Source organism: Lygodium microphyllum, chromosome 19, assembly GCF_053477565.2.
Source record: "Lygodium microphyllum isolate KBCC chromosome 19, Lygodium_microphyllum_v1.1.10, whole genome shotgun sequence".
Lineage (NCBI taxonomy): Eukaryota > Viridiplantae > Streptophyta > Polypodiopsida > Schizaeales > Lygodiaceae > Lygodium > Lygodium microphyllum.
In genome coordinates this window covers 37,203,353-37,225,812 of record NC_141153.1, presented here as the reverse complement: position 1 = coordinate 37,225,812, position 22,460 = coordinate 37,203,353, and the positions used below count along the sequence as shown (strand labels likewise).

Sequence of the window (22,460 nt, the reverse complement as noted above, 5' to 3'; positions counted from 1 at the left end):
ATTCTAACCAAGACAACTAGGTTTTTACTCATTTTCATGTAGTTGATGCTTTGGAACAATAATATACTCATGATCAACTCCATTCCCAACTATTAAATAGGGCAATCACCTTCACATGTATGCTTGGGTAATTACAATGATTGTAACCTTATCGAATAATAACATTCATGTATTGTATGCCTTAGGACCATTTCCAATCAAATTAAGGTGATATTAGTGGATCAAGTTAAAACTAGTTAATCAAACGGTTGTTCTTGCAACACAGCTTAACTGAGGAGGCTCCATAATTGCATGCATTAATATGCTCCCGTTCCTCTCCTTTCACATGCAATCAGTGGCCTACGCTCCACTCAATGACAAGCTATCAGAGTGACAACAATGAAAATGAATATGGAACAATCAGAGGCCAGCTGTAAGACAGCTGCAGTCAGTGGCCTATGCTCCACAAGCTATCAGAGCGACAACAATAAAAATGAATATGGAACAATCAGAGGCCAGCTGTGAGAGAGTAGCAGTGCATTAGATCACTGTCGCTCCATTACGTACTCATTTTTAAGCCTCTTATCTTGCTGCGTCTGTTCCTCACATCCACAACAGTGACCTTGTGAGTACGACCTCATTATTTGAGTGTAAGTCGAAGCTTTTTCTGTCATTCCCTGGAAACAATCTGCATGTGTAAGGCTTCCAAGTCTTTGTAGCTGAAAGGAGCCTGCAGTCATCGTACTTTAAAACAATGAACGACAAATACGGACACCATGCTTTGAGAGATGCCACAAGTCAATCCTTGGGCATTCTGACAAGGAGGCCAGCAGGCGTGTGCACAAGGCAAAGTTTCCCAGAGCCAAGCAAATCACGAATATGAAACCGCATGTCCAGCAGTGAGGTGCGTAGCCTCTTTTTCTCCAACGCAGATAGCAACATCTCCTTGTATCTGCGCCTATTCAACAGAGAGAGTAGCTCTTTTCGCCCCTAAAGACAAAGATTCCACACAAAACTGTCAATTCTTTAACATGCATTGACAAAAGGAACTTCACACACATCCCAAAAGACCTTGCCTGTGTCAAACTTTTCAACAAGAATCCCACATTTGGAATGGCAAACCAATATGACTTATCATCTATCAGCTGTCGAACCTGCATCCATAATTGAAACTCACTTAAGTGTGCTTTCTTACATATATTCATGTTAACACAAACCAGTCATAAGTCTGCTAAATCTTGTACAGATACTCTCACTGTAATGAAGTTGTATTACAAGTGAAAACCCTGACTGGAGATAGAACCCACAAAAGATTACATCCATGTATGCAGCCATATTAAAAGCAAAAGAAAAAACATCTTAAAAGCAAAATAAAATTACAGAACAAACAGCATCTTGGATACTGATATCTGTGCACCTTAAATGAGTCTGTTGGAAGGCCCACAAAATCAAAATGTCCCTTGCCAAACCAATCCATTCTAAAAGACAAGAAATTCTCTCCGTGAACCACAAGAGGCACAAGTATGGCACCGAACTAGATGTCTGCTGTGCAGATTTGCAATGAGACACAAGGGCTGCTGAAATGCCTGGCTCAGGCTGTGGATCACCATCTTTATCTTTTCCATTCTGTGGCTCTGCTAACACCTGGAAACTTTGAGCCAACCCATCCATTAACCAAAAAACTAAAGAAAAGTGATGACCTATCTGATAGGATGATGTATACACAAAATGTGTGCTCATTGGATTCAACCACATAAATTTTGGGTGGTTGGCTCATTAAGAACTGCAGGGTCTGTTTGCCTTTTGCTAGCCCCAACTGTTTCCAATTTCAGGAGCCGAATTAGTTTCTTACTGTGATACATAAAGATGATGGCAGATAAGACATTTGTCACACATTCACTGCTAAGTGTGATTCACTCTTGTGCGGGAAGGGGGAGAGATAGAGAGAGAGGCTGTTGCCTTTGTACTAGCCTTTAGCACTGCCTATCTGATCTGTGTGCAGCCTGTGTGCTATATTTCCTGTGTTTACCTGCCCATCCTCCTGCTGAGACATACCCTTACTGCCTTGTACTTGCATCGTGCTGACAGGCAGCAAGCGTTGACGATGGATGTGGACAGGCGCCGGACGTGACCTTTTTTTTTCTCGTCATTTTTCTGTCAAATTCCTGGAATTTTTCCTTCTCCCCTTGCCAGGCGTTCGCGTGCATAAGCAGAGTCTCCATTTTTTGTGCAATCTTGGCCCAGAGATTTGGGGCTTTTCCTGGATTTGGGGATTGTGATGCAAGACAAGACAATTTATCTCATAGAAATTGCAAGAATCTGTGACATTTTGCCTTTGACATTTGGGGTTTTTTCATGTACATGCAAAATTGAGCTGAAATTTACCCAATTTCTTGACATTGATGCACATTGGACCCTGTGCAATTTGGGGCTTTTGTTGTTTGGGCAAAATTTGTGTGCCATTTGGTCATTTTATGTAAATGCAGATTTAATTCCATGCAATTTGGACACTTAGCACTTAGAAAAATTTGCAGGTTTTGCTGAAATTGCTCTATTTTGGCAAAATTGCCCAGTTCCATGCATGCCAGAGACAATGCAGATGTATGGTTGATGTTTTTTGGTGCTTCTGAAAATTTACTTACAGATCTGAAATTTCTGCTTCTACGTGGTCATTTATTGCTGTTGGTACTTGTTTGTACCTTGGTCACTTGTGTGACAGTTTAGGCCTGCATTTGTTGAAAATTTTTGTTACATTTGGGCTGAAAATCATGGCTGGCAGCAGTGACAACACTAATCTCATGCACATTAAGAAGCTTGAAGGAGCACATAACTTTGTAGTTTGGCAAAAACAATGCTACAAATCCTATTGCAAAAGAAGCAGGCAAAGCCGATTAAGACCAAAGAGGCAAAGCCCACAAACATGGAACAAGAAGATTGGGATGAGTTAAATGAGCTTGCATGCTCAACCATCGAGCTATCGATTTCTTATGCCTTGTTGTTTAACATTGAAGGTTTGGATTTTGCATATGCTATTTGGACTCGACTGGAAGAATTGTATGCACAAAAGAGTGCCACAAGCAAAGTGTATTGGCTGAAAAAGCTTCTGGATTTGTGTATGAAAGAGGGTACAGCAATGTCTACTTACTTGAGTGAGTTTAACTCCATTTTCAGCCAACTGGTTGCCTTGAGTTCTTGATTGATAAAGAATTTAAGGCTACGTTCTTGCTTTGTACTCTGCTAGAGAGTTGGGATACATTCAGGACTGCTATGAGCAATTCTAATGTAATTCTTTTGTATGCTGATGTAGAGAGTGCTCTACTCATGGAAGAAATGAATCGGCAGAACAATGCATCCAGTAAGTCTTCCAGTGCTTTGCATACTAGGGGCATATCACAGCAGAAAGGCAAATCTAATAGCGAGGGATGCAGTAAATCACGTGGCAAGGATATTGAATGCCATCATTGTGGCAAGAAGGGTCACTTTAAATGTGACTGCTACAAATGGAAGAAAGAGAAAGGAAAGGGCAAGAAGACCGATGATAGCAAGAAAGAGAAAAAAGAGAGTCAGCCTAAAAAGAGCAGTGTCAAAATTGAAGAGGTGAATGTAGTCACTCATGACAGTGATAGTGGGAATGACGTACTCTTGGTCTCTTCACACTTTAGTGCATATGCTTTACTTGTAGATACAAATGATAACATGCATACTTAGAATCCATTCAAGTGCTTCCTTTCATGTCACCCCTCATCGTGAGTGGTTCTCTGACTATACGGGGGGTCAACATGGTGTTGTCCATCTTGGGAACAACGATGCATGTGACATTGCAGGTATTGGTAGTATGTAGTTGCAGTTGCAGTTTCAACATGGTTTTGTCTTCACACTTCACCATGTATAGCATGTACCTCAGCTCAAGAGAAAAGCTTGATTAGCACAGGACAGCTAGATGATGATGGATTTCATACCACCTTTGGTGATGGAAAATGGAAGATCTGTAAGGGATCTAGAGTGATTGCTAGAGGTTGCGAAAGTGATACCTTGTATCCTCTCCATATCCTCTCCATATATCTAGTGTGAGTGATCATGTTGTTGCCGTGACCCAGCAGCCAAGTGTTTCTTTGTGGCATGGCCGGTTGGGACATATGAGTCAAATTGGAATGAAAGCGCTTTCTCGTTTGGGTTACTTGCCTTGTCTTCGTTATGCTGATTTTGAGCATTGTGATCATTGTGTTTATGGTAAACATGCACAGACGTCTCATAAAAAATATATTTCGTTGAAATCTTCTCCTCTAGAGTTAGTACATTCCGATGTATATCAGATGCTAGGATTATCTTTAGGGGGAAAAGAAATATTTTGTTACCTTTGTCGATGATGCTGCACGGAAGGTATGGGTTTATCCTATTTGTAGCAAGGATGAAGTGTTTGACAAGTTTAAAAAATTCTTGGCATTGGTTGAAAATCAAACTAATAACTTAAGTGTCTTTGCTTTGACAATGGTAGGGAATATGCATCCAAGGCCTTTCAGGCACTCTGTGACAACAAAGGGATAAAGAGGGAGCTCATCGCCCCTCATAATCCACCTCAAAATGGAGTTGCAGAGTGTATGAATCGGACCATACAGGATAAGGTCCGTACGATGCTGTCTCATGTTACATTACCGCATGGTTTTTGGACAGAGGCTGTTATGACAGCCGTACACTTGATTAATTGGTCACCAAACAGATCTTTAGGAGGGGAGTTCCCCAAGAAGCATGGTCGGGCAAGCCACCTTCGTATGCACACTTGAAAGTATTTGGCTGCGAAGCATTTGTGCACATACGTAAGGAAAAACGCAACAAACTTGAGCCAAAGTCATGTAAATGTATTTTCTTAGGATATGGCGATGAACGAGAAATGGGGTATAGATTATGGAATTCCGAGAAAAGGAAAGTAGTATGCAACAATGATGTTATCTTTTGAGAAGATCGCATGCATAAACGGTCTGAAAAGACTAAGGAGGTCCGTAGGGTTGTATTCCGAGAAGAAATACCTTTTGGACAGCAAAATGTGCCCGCTGTACAGTAGGAAATACCTGCTGTAAATGAACTTGCAAATGCAAAAAATAATGCTGGAAATGATCAGCTAGCTATTGCCATAATAATGAGCCACTGGATGTGCACGAACAACCAGGACAGCAAGCTATTAATGCTAATTTGTAGGCTAAAATGCCAGGACAACAAGCTGAAAATGCTCAATAGCCAGCAAACAATAATCATTGGGTTAGGAGATCGTCTAAGGCTACTAGATAACCTGATAGATTCATTCCTGGTGCAAACAATGTGGCTGATTATGTCATGCTAACAAACTGTGGTGAACCGTCTTGCTTCAAGGAAGCAATGGACAGACAGGTTAACAAGAAATGGTATAAAGCCATGTTGTTAGAATAGAATCTCTTGAGAAAAATAGCACTTGGGACTTGGTACACTTGCCTAAAGGGTAGAAAACCCTTCCATGCAAATGGGTTTACAAAATGAAGGTCACTTTTGGTTCCTCACCAAAGTACAAAGCAAGATTGGTTACGAAGGGGTACAAGCAGGAATATGGAGTTGACTTTAATGAGATATTCTCTCCTGTAATCAAGATGATTACATTGAGAACCATTTCGGGCTTGGTTGCAGCTAAAGATATGGAGCTCATACAGATGGATGTAAAGATTGCATTCTTACATGGCGATCTGCATGAAGACATACATATGCAACAGCCTGAAGGGTTTATGCCATATGGAAAAAGGGAAAGAGAAGATGGTATGTAAACTCAAAAGGAGTTTGAATGGGCTGAAACAAGCACCAAGAGAATGGTATCATAAGTTTGATACATTTATGTAGTCTCAAGGTTTCCATAGAAGTCATGTGGATCACTGCTTGTATACCAAGAAGGTAGCGGATGGTAACTTGATTATCTTGGTTCCGTATGTTGATGACATGCTGATTGCTGGCAGGGATACTCATACCTTGGACTCACTGAAGTAAAGTTTTCATGGTAGCTTTGACATGAAGGATCTTGGTGATGCAAATCACATTCTTGGTATGCGAATACTCAGAGATAGATCAAAAGGATCACTCTATCTATCTCAGCAGGAGTATATCTTCAAGGTTTTGCAGTGTTTCAATATGGAGGGGGGAAAACAATTGGGATTCCATTGCCTCCATATGTGAAACTCGGTGCAGAGGACAGCCCTACATCTGATAATGACAAGGCTGAAATGGCCAAGATATCATATGCTTCAGCTATTGACAGTTTGATGTATGGTATGATTACTACATGTCCTGACATTGCCTTTGCATTGGGAGTGGTTAGCAGATACATGGCAAACCCTAGTAAAAAGCATTGGGAAGCAGTGACATGTATTATGAGATACCTCAAAGGCACAAAGAGGTTGTGCATCTGCTTTGGAAAGCAGAAGGCATCTGTTGTTGGCTTTACGGATGCAGACTATGCTCGTCATGCGGATTGCAAAAAGTTCAGTTTTGGGTATGTGTTTACCTTCACAGGAGGAGCAGTCTCTTGGATCTCTAGGCTACAAAAGTGTGTTGCATTGTCTACTACATAGACAGAGTATCCAGCTGCCACTTAGGCATGCAAGGAGGCTTTATGGCTTTCACGTTCGGTGGGAGAGCTTGGCATTACAGAGTTACCTGTTCTCCACTGTGATAGTTAGAGTGCTATCATGCTAGCATGGAATCCTATCTTTCATGCAAATATAAAGCACATACAGGTGAAGTACCACTTCATTAGAGATGTACTTGACAACAAGAGCATTGAGCTTGTCAAAGTGCATACAGATGATAATCCTACAGACCTTCTCACGAAGGGTCTTCCATCAGAGGGGTTTGCTCATTGCCAACAGATAATGGGAGTTGGATAGATATATGTATTGCAGCTTTGTACATACCTAGGCTTAGCTGATTCTTTTCTCCTCTTTAGGCACATTGCCTTTAGGTGGGAGGTTGTTGGGAATAAAGGGCCATCGTGCCTTTTACATGTGCACGGGCGTGAATACACCCTTAGCACATTTGTACTTTCATATATATATATATATATATATACATATATATATATATATATATATATATACGTATATATATATATATAAACCTAAAGAGGTACACTCGTGATTGTACCCACAAGTCGTGTTCACTCTTCTCTCTCTACTCTGCACTCTCTCTGTCTCTCTCTCTGTGCTGTTAGCAAGCACTGCGTGTCTCAATCCTCACGCCATCTCTGAGCTCAACAGAGAGAGAGGTGAGGCAGATGCAAACCTACAGCATGCTATCACCACCCTCTTCCACTTCAGTTCAGACCGGCATGCAGTCCTGTGCTCCATCGCCTTCAGTTCAGACAGGCATGCAGTCCTGTGTAGGTGGAAACCTGCAGCATGCTATCTCTACCTTCCTTTGCTTCCAGTTCACACAGGTGTGCAGCCTTGTGCATGCCCAAACCAGCAGGCAGACTCAAACAGATCTGCAGCACAGCGACAACCAGTCTGCAGCGACAGATCTCAGGGAGAGAGAGAGGCAGAAAGATTGCAGCCTGCTGGAAAATCAAACATGCAAAGCAGAGAATACTTCTGTCTAGCCTGTGTGAATTACAGACCTGCAGACGTGTGACCTAGCTTTAGAGAGAGAGAGAGAGAGAGAGAGAGAGAGAGAGAGAGAGAGAGTGTGTGTGTGTGTGTGTGTGTGTGTGTGAGAGCGTGTGTGTGTGTGTGTGTGTGTTGGAGACCTCTTGTGGCATCAATATGGATTTCCTGGATCAACACTAGGCTAGGGTAAAAGGTAAAGAAGATTTGGATTCGGATGAGGAGTCCCGGGCTGAGGACATCCCTGAAGATGCTGAAGCCAATGACATGGGCAAACGTTGTAAGATAGTGAAAGAACCTACAAATATGACTGTTTTGGAACCCCCGGAGCAGGGCAGTTGCCCTCCTTTGCAGGAGCAAGGGGACAAGTACCAAGGTGTGACATGTCCCAGCAGGCCGTGTATACCCCTTCTTTGCAGACTGATCAGACTCTTCAGTATATGCTTGCTAGTGTGAATAATCTCATGCATGATTACACACATGGAGAGAGAGATGCTGGCCTCACACTCGACCATGAATTGCCAAGAATTCTGGAAAACCGGGATTATGCATATTTCTTGGAAAAAGGGTGTTACTAAATTACTACAGAAGGTGCCTTTGCCTTTCTCTCTTAAAGATGGGTGACCTACTTCCTTAATGGGCAACATGAATAAGATTTTTGCAAAGGTGTTGGCTAGTACACTGCATAAACCTTCCTAATATAGCGCACTCTACTCAATATGGGTTTATCAAGGGGGCAAATATTCTACATGATATTTTGAATGTGCAAATGGGGATGGATTATGCCCAACATATAAACCAAGAGATAGTAATGATTCAGTTGGATTTAGAGAAAGCTTTTAATCATTTTGAATGGTCTTTTCTGCCCAACTCATGTAGAAGATTGGTTTTGGACCTAGAATATCTCATTTAATCTACACTATCAATAAGGGCTCTTCTTCAAGGGTTAAGCTCAATGGAGGTGTTACAGAGCCATTCATTCTCTCCACATCTATCAAACAAGGATGCCCTCTAAGTTCTTTGATCTTTGCTCTTGCAACACATCCTATTTTGACCATGTTATCCAATTTGGCTGCAAATGGTGACGTGGTAGGCTTGTCCCTTTCTTCTCAACAACAACTAGTTTGTCACAAGCCTTGGTAGGTGTTATATTTATGTTCTTGAAAGCTGATAAGGACAGCATTCGCAAACCCATGGATATATGGGACTGATCTGCATTGGCTTCAGGGCTGCATATTAACACCACCAAATCAGCTCTCATCAGTGGCATAGAACGGGATTTGCTAGCTTGGAATGGTAGAGAGGAAGTGGTAGCATATGGTAGTATTACAAGACACTTGGGATATCCCTTACGGGTGCAAGCTTTGTCTAAGAAATTGCTTGATTGAATATCCACTCTCATTGCTGACAAATTCATCTATTGGAAATCACTTGCATGACCTTTCCATGTGCATCCAAAGGTTGCTTAGACAATCATGATGCCCATGATTTCGGATTACTTGCCATTGTTACCTTGGTCGAAGACCCACTTGCCAGAAATCACACAATCTATTTGTTTCATGCTCTAGAAGGACTCTACATATTCTAGCATTATTTTGATTTCTTGGGATCACATCTGTACACCTAAAAGAATGGGGAAAGAGCAATTTTAGATGTGGAGACACATATCGTCACCACATCCATGCATCCATGAGATTGGGCATTTGACAAACCCAAACTGACAAACTCCGTCCAACCAGTGATGATTGTTTTCCACTTTTTGCACCTTTGGGGCTGCTGCCATAATTGGATTATCCAGAATGGGTTCATTTTTTATTTCCATTCAAGATTGCATAATCATATCAGCCACTTGGCAGATCTCCGACATTGGTAGTTTAGTAGCATGCAATATGCAGGAATCATTTCTAGGGATGATTTGGCTTCTTGCCATGCTGTGAGCTCTTTAGTCTCTTTGCCATATACATAGTTTTCTTGTGACTTGTATTTTATGTTCGTAGTAAGTAATACAATTTGCGGAAAAGAAAAGAAAATGAGGAAATATTTTTCTTTCAGGGGGGGCAATTGATCAACAAGTAGCACACCATTTTTCACAAGTGAATGCAATCCCTAACACCTTGACCCGTAAGTGCACATATGAACACACCAAAACACTCACTAGGAATGTTCAACCATACTTACACACTTGATGTGTGTTTGGAAAAACAAACAAGGTTTGAATATACCCAACATGACACTTACGTTGAAAGTAGTTTTTTTTTTGTCTTACATCTTAGATGTTAAAGTGAGATAAAAAATCTTTAAAGTTCTCAAAATCTCTTGAAATTATCCTGCCATGACAGAGAAGAAATTGGACTAGTATTTTTTTATTGGTGGCATTTTGTTTTTTAATAAAACTACTCAAGGATCCACCAGCAAAGCCACATTTAGGAATAACTAATGGGAAGCCTCGTTGTTACATATAATAAGAACCAAAGCTGAAGTCTATTCTTGTTTCAACACTAGCCATCCATGCAGTCACTAAGAAAGCTTGTGCACTTTATTAATAAACATCTCAGTTGAACAACTTCTGCATGCTTTCATCTGAGAACAGTGTGATTCCTTCCATGGCATAGATTACTAGACTCAGAAAGAATTTATATCTTGTACTTTCCAGTTGCACACCTCTAGATTACACGTAGCAACAGTAGGAAGATACTTGACTTACCAGTAATCCAGCCTTGACAAGAAGTGGAACATGAATTTCCTCTAGATTGCCACTCCTAGAAAGAAGAGTCTCCTAGTTCATTAGCAAGAAAGCCATAAGTTTTTCAAATCCCTTCCCTGCGATTAAATAATAAGAGGAAAAGACTGGTTCTATAGTCTGGCAAACCAGATCAACCAGAAGTAAAAGGCTTTTAAGATATGCACTTCTCAAGCCAGATCTTAGTGTGAAAATGTACAAAGACAAGATTCCATGTTTTCACTTACTGGTCTGACAGACTGTACAATACACAAACACAAACTTACAAGATGAATTTGAGTTATACCAACATCAACGTGGGCAGGGAGCACAGAATCAAGGAACCAATCAAAAACTGCAACTTCATTATCTTTATGTTTTGTTGCCCAACGTTTCTTGGCTGCCTTAACCTGCAAAACCCCCCATACATTTATCACTTTTAACAAATAGGAAGTGTAAATTCTTTTCTTCAATAAAAGAGGCTCCAACCTGCTACCAGAAAACCAGAAAATGCAAGACAGCACCACCTCTCTGATCTCAGAAATATGAGAAATCTCAATAGAGTGGAGTTGATGTGGTTAAAAGAAACCTGTAATGAACAGATCACTTGCACAGCACTAGGGTAATACTCTACATTTTTATAAAGGCCACACTAGTGAGAGGAGGCAGAAGAACACCTCAAGTACCAACTAGGGAGCCTGGAACAGCAGGTGACTGATTAGGCTAGAACAGTAGAAGACTCATCAATCACTGGCAAGCTGATTACAAGCCTCATGCTACAGCCAAAACAGGTGTAATCATTGGAATGCAGCAGTGTGTGGTGTAACAACAACAAAAACACAGCTGACACAGTCACAAACTAAGTAGAAGAAACTCTAAGCCCTAGGCGCTCAAATGTCCCTTAAACTCTGACAAGCTCATGGTTAGAGATACAATAGAATAAGACAGACTATTCTAACAAGCATATCAACTTCACCCGAAACTTTTAGAAGGCTTCCTTGTAAGACTAATTGATAGAAAGAAGGCATGAAGAAGAGTTTCATAACCATGGTTCATTGCTTCCCCATAGAGCAGCAGGGTAAATTGGGGCTGCCTCTTGCAGAGCAAGCCATTAACTCAGTGTAAGAGTCCAGAAAGTGGTTGCCAACTGAGTTTGTTTATGGCCATCCAATCAGCAATACTCTCAGCTCAACCTTTACACAAGTTTACGTCAAGATCTAGAAGATAAGATTGAAGAGGTCCAGCAAGCTGCATTCAACCGAGCACCCAAAAAATTGGGACCTTTCAAAGTAATTGACAAGCCAAGTGTCAAGAGCATGTGATTTACCTTTGGAACTCTCTTTTGGCATGTCTAGGACATTGCATGAGCTATGATGGACGTGGGACAGTCCCTCAATTGTTAAGGTTCTATGAATTAACAATGTATTAATTAACGCGTAACCTTATGGACACATTTCATTAGTTCAAGTTAAATGAACCTTATTGAGAGAGTTTCATTTAACTTACTAAATTTAGGTATGAGCCAAAGTTTTGGGTTGGACACTTAGATTTAATAAATTAATGGCTGAATTAAAGATGTCCATACTAAATTTAATTATTTTGTTGAAAAGATGACAAAACCCAAGAAAAACAAAAGAAATGCATGAAAGGTGTTGGGCAGATTGTGATTGCCATCAACACATCCATCACCCTCTACTACTAGTCATGGCTACCTAGGTGTTGACTGCGGTCTGAAGCAATGGTGAAGGCAAAGCTGTTTTGATACTGGTGAGACTGTTCTTCAGCCTTGATATGACAGTCGTTCTAGTGCAGCCGTTGTTGTCCCATGCTAGGCAGTGCAATCCTAGACCTCTCTGAGTGGCTTTAGAGCTGTTTAGAGCGGTCTTCAGGTCTTCAATGGAGGCTTCGATTTGATGGAGAAGATGTGTGCCAACATGAAAAGCCCCAAACTTTGCTAGTGGAAGTTTGAGAATTTGGGCTCAAACTTGGAAAAGCCCCAAATGCATGAGAACAGTCCCTAAAAGAAAATGTTTCAACTTTGATTAACTAAGGCTTTATTTTTTTTTAAAACCTTACCTCTTAGATTGTATGTGGCCAATACAGATGTGACGTGGCAGGTGGGTGGGTGCCTGGCAGAGACTACATGGCAAACAGGCACATGCAGGCCAATGCCTAGAAGGGACATTTGGCATGGTGATGATGGAACGGCAGATCTGGAGTCAACTGGAACAGGTAAACAATAGCAGGAGTGCTAGCGTATATAATCAACAAGCAGAGGTCAACACGGTCTGGATGCTGCATCAGATGGCAGCAAGGAAGTAGGACTTGCAGACAGTTCTGGCATCGTTTCTGCAGGGTAAGCAGGCAGTGATGTTGCAGGGTTGTAAGGGGGCGTCCAGCTCGTGACAGGTAATGATACTGGTGAGCCCTGAGTTGCAGGCAGATGATCACGAGGATCAGGTAGGTCGCGATCTGAAATGAATATAATTTGCGACAAACAAGTTCAAGGCATACAACAAACTACGCCAACCAATGATGACTTGGGCAACCAAATTGTATTGCAGGAGCATGCAGTGGTGCTGACATAGCAGACAGTGCAAACAAGAACCGTGCTTCATCATCACCACATGTCTCATTTTATAAAATGACTGGTTTTGGCATATTGATGCCACTAGCATTCACGAACATATTGATAAAGTGAGGGGATTATTGATTCTTGTAGCAATCAAGACCATAGTTGGACAATGGTTTTAAAATATTTGCGGGAGCGTGGGTCAGAAGTGGAGCAGTACTGTTGGGTGTGAGAGTGATAGAATCCCAAGATGAGTATACCAGATTGTTACAGTACACAAAATAAAATGCATTTATATGTTAGGAACAAATAAGGGTGAGTTCACACCCGTATAACTTTACATGGAGACGAAGGGACTTTACACCCAACAACCTCCCACTTAAAGGCTCGAGGCAGTACCTTTGAGCTAACCAACTCCCACTAATCGAATGCAATGCTCATGTTGAGGCTTTGCAAGACTCTTAGTGAGAACATGTGCAGGGTTATCTTGGGCTTTGATCTTAGTCAATGTGACCAAACCATCTTCCAAGACCTGTTGTATAAAGCAGTACCGACCATCTATGTGTTTGGTACATGCATGGAATATAGCATTCTTAGCCAGACATATGGCACTTTGACTATCACAACCAAGCATTGGAGTATATGAAGAAAGACCGAAGTCCTTGACCAGATGGCCGAGCCAAATAGGTTCCTTAGAAGCTTCTATGGCTGAAATATATTCAGCCTCTCTAATGCTCAATGCCACAATTTTCTACAACCTTGAACACCAAGAGATAGCCCCACCAGCCAAAGTAAAGACACACACACCGGTAGATTTCCTAGTATCAAGATCTCTTGCCATGTCCGAATCATTGAATCCTTGCAAGTCTAGTGTACTCTTTCCATAGTATATACACTTCTCTTGTGTACCTTTTAAATATCTAAAAATACATTTCACTCTTTCCAATGTGGCTTGCCAGGGTTAGACATGAATCTGCTAACAACTCCCACTACATGAGCAATGTTTGGGCGAGTTGCAACCACAGCATACATCAAAGATCCACAAGCTGATGCATAAGGTATGCCCTTCATAGCACTAGCAACTATATGATCCTTTGGGCAATCAGCTTTGCATCAGCCATATTAAGCCTATCAAGTACTTTATTGATGTACTTGTCTTGTGAGAGAAACAACAAGTGCTGCCCTTCATAGCACTAGCAACTGCATCATCCTTTGGGCAATCAGCTTTGCATCAGCCATATTAAACCTGTCAAGTACTTTATTGATGTACTTGTCTTGTGAGAGAAACAAGTGCTGCCCTCTTATCTCTTTTAATACACATGCTCAAAATGTGTTCAATTGCCCCCATATCTTTCATAGAGAAGGCTGAACTTAGCTGCATTTTAAGAGCATTCAAAGTACTCTTATGCTTTCTTGCAATCATCATGTCATCCTGTAACCAGCCTTCCTCCTCGGATAGGGTGGTAAATACCCGATTAAGCACTAATTACAGCAATTTAACAAATTCATAAAACTGAAATGCACACTTTACCATATAATCTTGGACATTGGACACCCTGTTGGCCCCAAAACTGGCGCCCCTTTCGGTATTTATTTAACTTAATTGAATAAAAAGTTGATGTACAATGAGATTCTCCCAATCCCTTTCGGTATTCCAACTCCCCTTGCTGTTCAAAATAACCAGCAAGTCTTCAATCTGATTTGCCCCCCTTGATTCGGGCAATCAATTGGCCTTTATCTGCTTTGATGGAGATGGAAAATACCCCAAATTCAATGATTTTCTGCTCTCTTCACTTGAATAGGCTAAAAACAACTTCAGCCATGTTGAATCCAAGTCTTGGAGCTTCCAATTTTTGGCACGCTTCCCAAGGCTACTGCTAAACCCTAATTTCTGATGCAGATTAAGGTTTACAGCAAAGAAATCCGAAATTTCTCAACCTCTGGTGATCTCAATGCTGTAATCTTCGGTGCAAGGTTGTAGAAAGGTTGGGAGATGTGAGAGAATGCTGAGGAGAGAAAATTTATACTTTTTTCGTGAAGAACTGAAGAAAATTTGTCATTTATTGCTGCTGCCCTGTCTCAACAACTTGTAGATGCTGTCACTTGCTATTGATTGGTCTTCTCCTGCCCCTGGCTGCCTCAGAAGATCCTCCAATGGCTACAAATCAAACCAGCAGCATCTTCTCCCTCTCTCTTGCAAGCTGAATACACTAAAATGCCTCTCTTCAACATCTAAAGATGTTTTTCAATCTTGCATGGGCATTTTTGACAAGTAGCAACCTTTCCAAATGGTTTTTTCAGCATTATCCATAATTAAATATTAATTTTCAGTCTTTAAATAGTGAAAATTAATCTAATAATTATTTTGGTCCCTTGAAAAATAATCTGACTGGCCAATAATCAAATTGGCTAGGCAACTTTCATTCCCGAGTGTCTTTATGCCATCTTTGATCATCAGATTGACGTTAGATACCATCAAACGCCACTTCCCTAGTGAGATACTACCAAGTACTTGTGCGGCATAACTTATAGCAACTTTTGCCTTTGACATCCCATGATTTCCTCAGGTCCCAGGCTCGTAAATTTACTCTAACCTCAGTTACACCTCACATGTGCAACATTTACTTAACCATGTGATTAAAAATTAATCCACATGTTAAGTGAGGTTTCTCAAAAATATATGTCCTTATGACACATCCACATATAAGACCAACACAATAAGACTTCAATCATCAGCCTTTTTAGTGTATAAGCAGTGATCTACATGACTATGTTTAAATTCATGGTTGAGCATGAAGGTATGAAACTTTTTGTACCATTCTCCAAGGGCTTGTTTCAAACCATATAAGCTACGTTTCAGCTTACAAACTAAATGCTCTTTCCTTGGGATGGCAAAGCCTTTTGGCTATTTCATGTACAACTCTTTATCCAGATCACCACAAAGAAAAATAGTCTTCACATCCATTTGATCCAACTCTAAATCTAAGAATGCGGTGAGAGCAAACAAAACATGGAGTGTAGCCATCTTCACCATCGGTGAAGAAACCTCCCGGAAATCTATATCTTCCTTTTGTGTATAGCCCTTAGCAACTAACCATGCCTTATACTCGAGCCTCCCATCAATGCATTTCACTTTGCAAACCCATTTATTAGGGATAGTTTTCCTATCCTTGGGTAAAGATATAAGCTCCCAAGTGTTATTTGCATACAGAGACTTCATCTCTTCCTGCATAGCAAGCTCCCACTTTCTCTTCCTTTCACATGACTCTTGTTGAGCTAAAACACGCTTTTCAGTTGATTAGCATTCTTAAACAGCCCCAAAACACACTTAATTAATGAAAAACCCTAAAAAGAGTAGTCCGAGAGAGCTTCAATGGTTCCCCAAAAACCCTAATTCTTTGGGACACCCTTCAACATCTATAAATAGACAAGCTGCCCCCATTCAACCTCATCCCTCCCATGTAGGTTTCTCACCCTTGTGTGCAGATCTCAACCATCAATCTCCCACCACATGGCGATCCAGCCTTCACGACTGCTGCCATCACCTTGTTTTATTGCTGTGTTTTACTACTGCATTTTACTGGGACGTTCTACTGCAGCATTCTACTGCTACCTTTTGCTGCTTCGCCCACATCATCACGCATCATCCTCTGCAATCGCCTCAATCTCCTCACACTCTAGTGATTAGCGTTCGGTGTTTCTCTCTCTCCGTCACTCTGACTAGTGGTCACAACACTTGGGATTTGTTTCTAGTGGACGTCACTCTCCGACACACTCCTCTGCCCTTGAGTATCTGTGCACTCCTACATTCATTTGCAGTATTCATTCACTTCAAAGTTGGTTATTCTCTCCCTTCTTCTGTTTGTGTTTTGAGTTTCTGTGTTTGAGTTTTGCTTTCTGTGTCTGTGTTTGTCTCTTTGTGTTTCTGTCGTGGTCGTACACTCTGTGTTTCCTTAGTGCAAACCCTAGTAGTTTTCTTCACATGGTATCAGAAAGGGTGCTCTTGTAAAGAGTATCTTGCGGATATTGTGGAGAGCTAGTCTTTGTGCGAGGCACACAATACAACTTGTAACCGAATCACAATGTCATAGACACCTTCTTCTCCAATTCCTATGATGTCATATCAGGCTTCTCCATAACTGGAGGGCCTAAGATGGCATTATGGACTTGGTGAGGAGGACAACACTCCACTTTCACCTTCACCTTCTTTTTCTACTCCTAGTCCAGATTTCACTAATATGAAAGAGGACTTTGAGGAGTACTATCGCAACAAGTACAGTAATGTTTACACCTCTCCTACAAGCTTTGCTACCACATTTGGACCGGTTGGTGAGGCTGGCCACCTCTTCGATCGTGGAGGACATACGGCATTTGGAGCGTCTTGCAATCCATCTTTATCATTTTAGCGAGGTCTAGTATCAGGTTCGTACAACCCTTTTGAGTTGAATGAATCAAAACCCTTGCCTATTTTTTCTTTTGAGGTGCAAGATCCGGATGGCTTGGCATATGTGAACTTTCATTGAGGGGGCTCATGAAGCAGATGGAATTCAAGTAAATCTACAGCTTCTGTTTCATTTGAGCATGTAACGCACACTTCTCACTTCCCTTCCATCCCAACCTCTTCTACCTCCACCCTTGATCATCTCTCTTCATCCTTTCAAAATCTCGGATTACACTCTCACATCCACTTCACACACACTAGGGGTTGGATTTTCCATCTCTGCTCCTAGCACCTCCTTCTCTACCCCATTATCTACCTTTTTGCACCATGGTACTTCGTTAGGGGGAATACCATCTTTTAACACAGTACTTCTCACCTTTCCGCAAATGAGCATACCCATAGCACCTAGGACGGCTGTGATGGGCATCCCCCTCACTACCCCCAGATTCACCTCTCACATGACTACTCAGACATAAGGGATTCCATCCTCGGCTTATGGTGTGTCATCCCACTTACCTTGGGTTACACCTACATAGGGATTTTCATCTTCTGCTCCACGTGTTCCCATTCCGCCTCCACCATGGGCTACTCATATAGCTACCATGCCCATGTCTAGTCAGCCTATCCCTATCTATGGATCCACCTTGCACACTACCCGCATGCTTGGTGGGCACTCTGGGGCCCATTTCCAAGTGCACTTCACTCCCCTATCCTACCCACATTATCCTTTCTCCCACTACCTATCTCCGAGCACTATCCCTCCTATTGTTAAATATACAGGATTTAGAGCATGGCAGATGCAGAAGCTATGGAGGTTGAAATGGAAAGTAGAAACTCATAAAGACATTGATCCTGATAAGAAAAATTGTCACACAAGTGAATTAGGTACCAAGATTGAGACTTAGACTCATAAACACAATCTTGTGTGTGGACAGTGACATAGACACTTCACTAGAAAGAAAAGAGTACTATCATTGCATTAGAAAAGAGTGCAAGTACAATGCTTTATAGGAATTGAATGGTAGCACTTCTCCTACTGTGCATATGAGATTCTGGTCTTGAGCCCTCACTGCTTCTTACAAAGGAATTGAAGTAGGTGTGATTGCAAATATCTCAACACCCCTCCTCAATCACAACCAAAAATACAAAGTGTGTAGAGGCTTTAGTGAGAGCAACTCCTGCAAAGTGTGGGCACACCATAAACATGGCAAAACACCAGGGGCTGTCCCAGAAAAAGCTAAGTGTGGATACCACAAACATGATGGTCATCCAGAGGTTGTAGCAGGGGCCTCACAAAGTGTACAGAGACTGTAGTACAAGGCTATATGAGGAGTTTATAGATTTATGTCCGAAGCATTAGGGCTAGGAAATACAAAGCTAAAAAAGTCTATTTGAATAGAAGGACTGATGAGGTTTGTCCTCTTAGTGGTCTTTTTCTTCTTCTTCTTCTTCCTTTGCTCCATTTTCTTCTTTTTCTTTGACTGCAACTAGATAGGTCTTTTGGGATCTTTTTCTAGTGTGGCAGAACTTCTCCATGTGTCCAGTCCTTTTGCACAAGTCATGGAAGAGCTGATCCCTCTTGCCTTTGTATACCTGTTGCCAACATACAATACATGTTCATCTCTAGAGGTGCTTGATTCTTCCTTAGTTTTTAGCTTCTTTTCCTCCTCTAACAGTGATGCCTGGATATCAACAAGTTCAGGGTTTGGCATATTGATTAGAGTCATAGTTGTTATATATGAAAGGTATGATACGGTACGGTACGATAAAATACTGTACTAAATGGTACCTTATGATTTTATAAGGTACGGTACGATATTAGTACAAAAAAAAATTAAGATGATTTTTTAAATAACAAAAATCATAAATCATTAAATGATAGATCATAGAATACATATTTAAAATGGAAATAGCCATTTCATTACAGAATAAGATGAACACATGTAGTGACCATCGCGGTCGCATGGGCTGCACAAAACATGCGATACAACTACAGTCTAGTACATCTGATACAAAAAAAGAGAGACCTATGTAATATGAATATATGATGAGGCATCACTATCATCATCATCATCATCAAAACCATCTGAGTGCTCATAAAGAGAGTTTGAAGATGACTCCTCGGCATTCGATGATGAGACACACTCATACTCGTTCTCACTAATGAGGTTACCATCATCATCAAATGATGGCTCTCTAGGTAGTGGCTTTGTGGCAGCCATAGCCACCCTGCACCTATCCTGCTTCAAGCTCTTAGATCTCTTCAACCAGACAAGATCTTGACAAGCTTTCTTCTGGAGAAGTGTAGCCTTGCTCTTGGAGCTCCTCTCTATCACCTTAGAGCTCAACATTAGGCCATTTCAAGCTCAACATTGTGATTCTTCATAGTTGTTGCCCTGTGTGTCTGCCATAGCCAGCAGGACCCAGTCACATTGGAGCCTTTGGATCTTTTCAATCAGGACTTCTCAGCTAAAGCACCCTTCTTGGCATATCTTCTTGGCCTCCACGCGCTCTGTCCTAGCACTTCAAAGCTTGACATTGGGTCCTCTATGTCCCAACATTGAAGCAAACATCGAAAACTGTCAAAAAATGCACATGTTGCCGTCATCCGCCCTGTGTGCTTAAATCCGCCAGCAATCACATCCATCATCATGGGGCTTTGATAGAGCATGAAGAGAGCTTCATTTCCATAAAAAAAGTTTTTAAAATGATCCACTGTAGCTCCCACAATCAGCAAAAAACCAAGGCTGGGTCAAAACCCTAATCCAAAAAGCCAGAGCCAAATTTCACCAAAGCTCAAAAATCTCATCATTTTCTCTCTCCTGCCACCTGGAACAACCCACTGCCACTCCGATCTACTGTCCCAGCATCAAATCAAGGAGGGGAAGAACCTTGATTGATTAACGAAAGATCAACGACCCCGAACTAAGAAGATTCGAGTTTGACATAAACTCGGACATACTCGTTACATAGTGTGTTTTCACACTGTCATTACTTGTGTCTCTTGACACACTGTAATCTGCTCTTCCACTGATAAAATCTGAGAATTCTGAAGTTGTTTGCTGCTGCTCCAGCCATCTAACATGGGCAAAGACTCTCCAATTGCTCGCTTCAAAGGAGTTGGGTTTCACACTTGGCAAACCCACATCAAACTCATCCTGATGAATAAGGGCCTTTGGGCCATTACCACTGGAAAAGAAAAGAAGCCTCCTAATGCGGATCTTGCAGTCACTTGGCAAAAGAATGATGATAAAGCTTATGCCATTATCAAACTGGAGCTAGACAACAGCTATATCCACTATGTGGATAACTATCATACTTCACACGATACATGGAAGAGACTTGACACTTTGTTTGGTGCACAGTCTAAGTCATCAAAGTATGGTCTCTTGATTGAGTTTTTCAGGCTTGAAATGAAGTCCAGCATATCACTTGCCACACATCTAAATTACATAGAAGGACTTCTAACCCAACTTGCAAGAATCAATATTAAAATGGAAGATGTTTACATTGGTGTTCTACTTAAAAGTTTGCCTCCTAAATATAATAATATATCAATAACTCTAACAGGGTTGTCTCCGTACGTAGTACGGACTCATCCATACGGTACGATCTGTACGGTACGGTACATATCCGTACGATTTAGTACAAAAAATTTGACACTTTTTTACCACTCTACTTTAAGTCTACAACTTTCTTTTTTTCTTTCTCCTTTTTTTTTTCTCTTTATTTCTTATTTCTCCCGCCAAGCCTCTCTCTCTCTCTCTCTCTCTCAAGCTTCTCACACCCTCTTTTTCTCTCAAGCCTCTCCTCTCTCTCTCTCTCAACCTTCTCTCTCTCTCTCTCTCTCTCTCTCTCTCTCTCTCTCTCTCCCTCTCTCAAGCTTCTCACACCCTCTTTTTCTCTCAAGCCTCTCCTCTCTCTCTCTCTCAACCTTCTCTCTCTCTCTCTCTCTCTCTCTCTCTCTCTCTCTCAAGCTTCTCACACCCTCTTTTTCTCTCAAGCCTCTCCTCTCTCTCTCTCTCTCAACCTTCTCTCTCTCTCTCTCTCTCTCTCTCTCTAGTTGCACTAGTACCACGTACGAAAGGTTTGATACTATACCATACTTTAGGTACCATACCTTACCTATTAGTACCATAAGGTACCAACTTAATGAATGTATCTTTCCCATTCGAATTGCACTTTGAGACCAGCTAAACGCTCCTTATATTAATATGATTCTTCCATGAGATTAGGTTATTTGAGATTCAAACAATTTTTCTCAACCTTCTATCTCTCAAGCCCATACTTCTCTTATTTGTATGATCATGCATGTATGATGTATCCACTCCCATCTATGTAGTTATAAGTTGTAGGTAGCAGTAGCACATGTTGCGCATTCCGCATTAGGTTTTGGCATGTTACTCTCAAGTATTCATCTTACATACTCTAATAGCATTGCTATTTAGACTTGAAATATCTATTCTATTATCTTTTGTCTAAAATAATCAAGTTATTTTTTTTGTCGTACTAATATCGTACCATACCTTATAAAATCTTAAGGTACCATTTAGTACCGTATTTTATCGTACCGTACCGTATCATACCTTTCGTACATGACAACTATGGCCGGTTGGGACACATGAGTCAAATTGGAATGAAAGTCCTTTCTCGTTTGGGTTATTTGCCATCTTTGAGATATGCTGATTTTAAATAGTGTGATCATTGTATTAATAGGAAGCATTCTCAAACATCACATAAAAAATCTCTTTCTCTAAAGTCTACCCTTAGAGTTGATACATTCAGATGTATGTCAAATACCAAGGTTATCTCTAGGGAAAAATAAGTATTTCATAACTTTTATTGTTGATGATACCACACGCAAAGTATGGGCATATTCAATTCATCGTAAAGATGAGGCCTTGGATAAATTTAAAAAATTCCTAGCACTCACTGAAAATCAGACCAGCAAGACATTAAAGTGTATTCGCTCTGACAGTGGTGGAGAATATGTATTCAAAGCCTTTCAAGACTTTTGTGACAGCAAAGGGATTAAAAGGCAGCTCACCACCCCTCACAATCCACCCCAAATTGGTGTTGTAGAGTATATGAACAAGACCAATCAAAATAGGGTCCGTACAATGCTATCACATGCTG

General features: G+C 41.1%; 1 protein-coding gene across 6 annotated transcripts in view; it reads right to left on the bottom strand.

Moving 5' to 3' along the window:
* Nucleotides 1–226: 226 nt before the first annotated feature.
* Nucleotides 227–22,460, bottom strand: part of LOC148019756 (Serine/Threonine-kinase) — a 102,463-nt gene continuing 80,229 nt past the window's right edge. For all 6 annotated transcript variants that reach the window (XM_087699912.1, XM_087699918.1, XM_087699914.1 and 3 more), the window contains 4 exons: nucleotides 10,599–10,721; nucleotides 10,297–10,368; nucleotides 1,056–1,133; nucleotides 227–969 (listed from right to left, as the gene is read on the bottom strand). In XM_087699912.1, coding sequence (XP_087556038.1) covers nucleotides 778–969; nucleotides 1,056–1,133; nucleotides 10,297–10,368; nucleotides 10,599–10,721 — 465 coding nt within the window. In that variant the 3' untranslated portion in view covers nucleotides 227–777. The remainder of the gene's footprint in view (nucleotides 970–1,055; nucleotides 1,134–10,296; nucleotides 10,369–10,598; nucleotides 10,722–22,460) is intronic.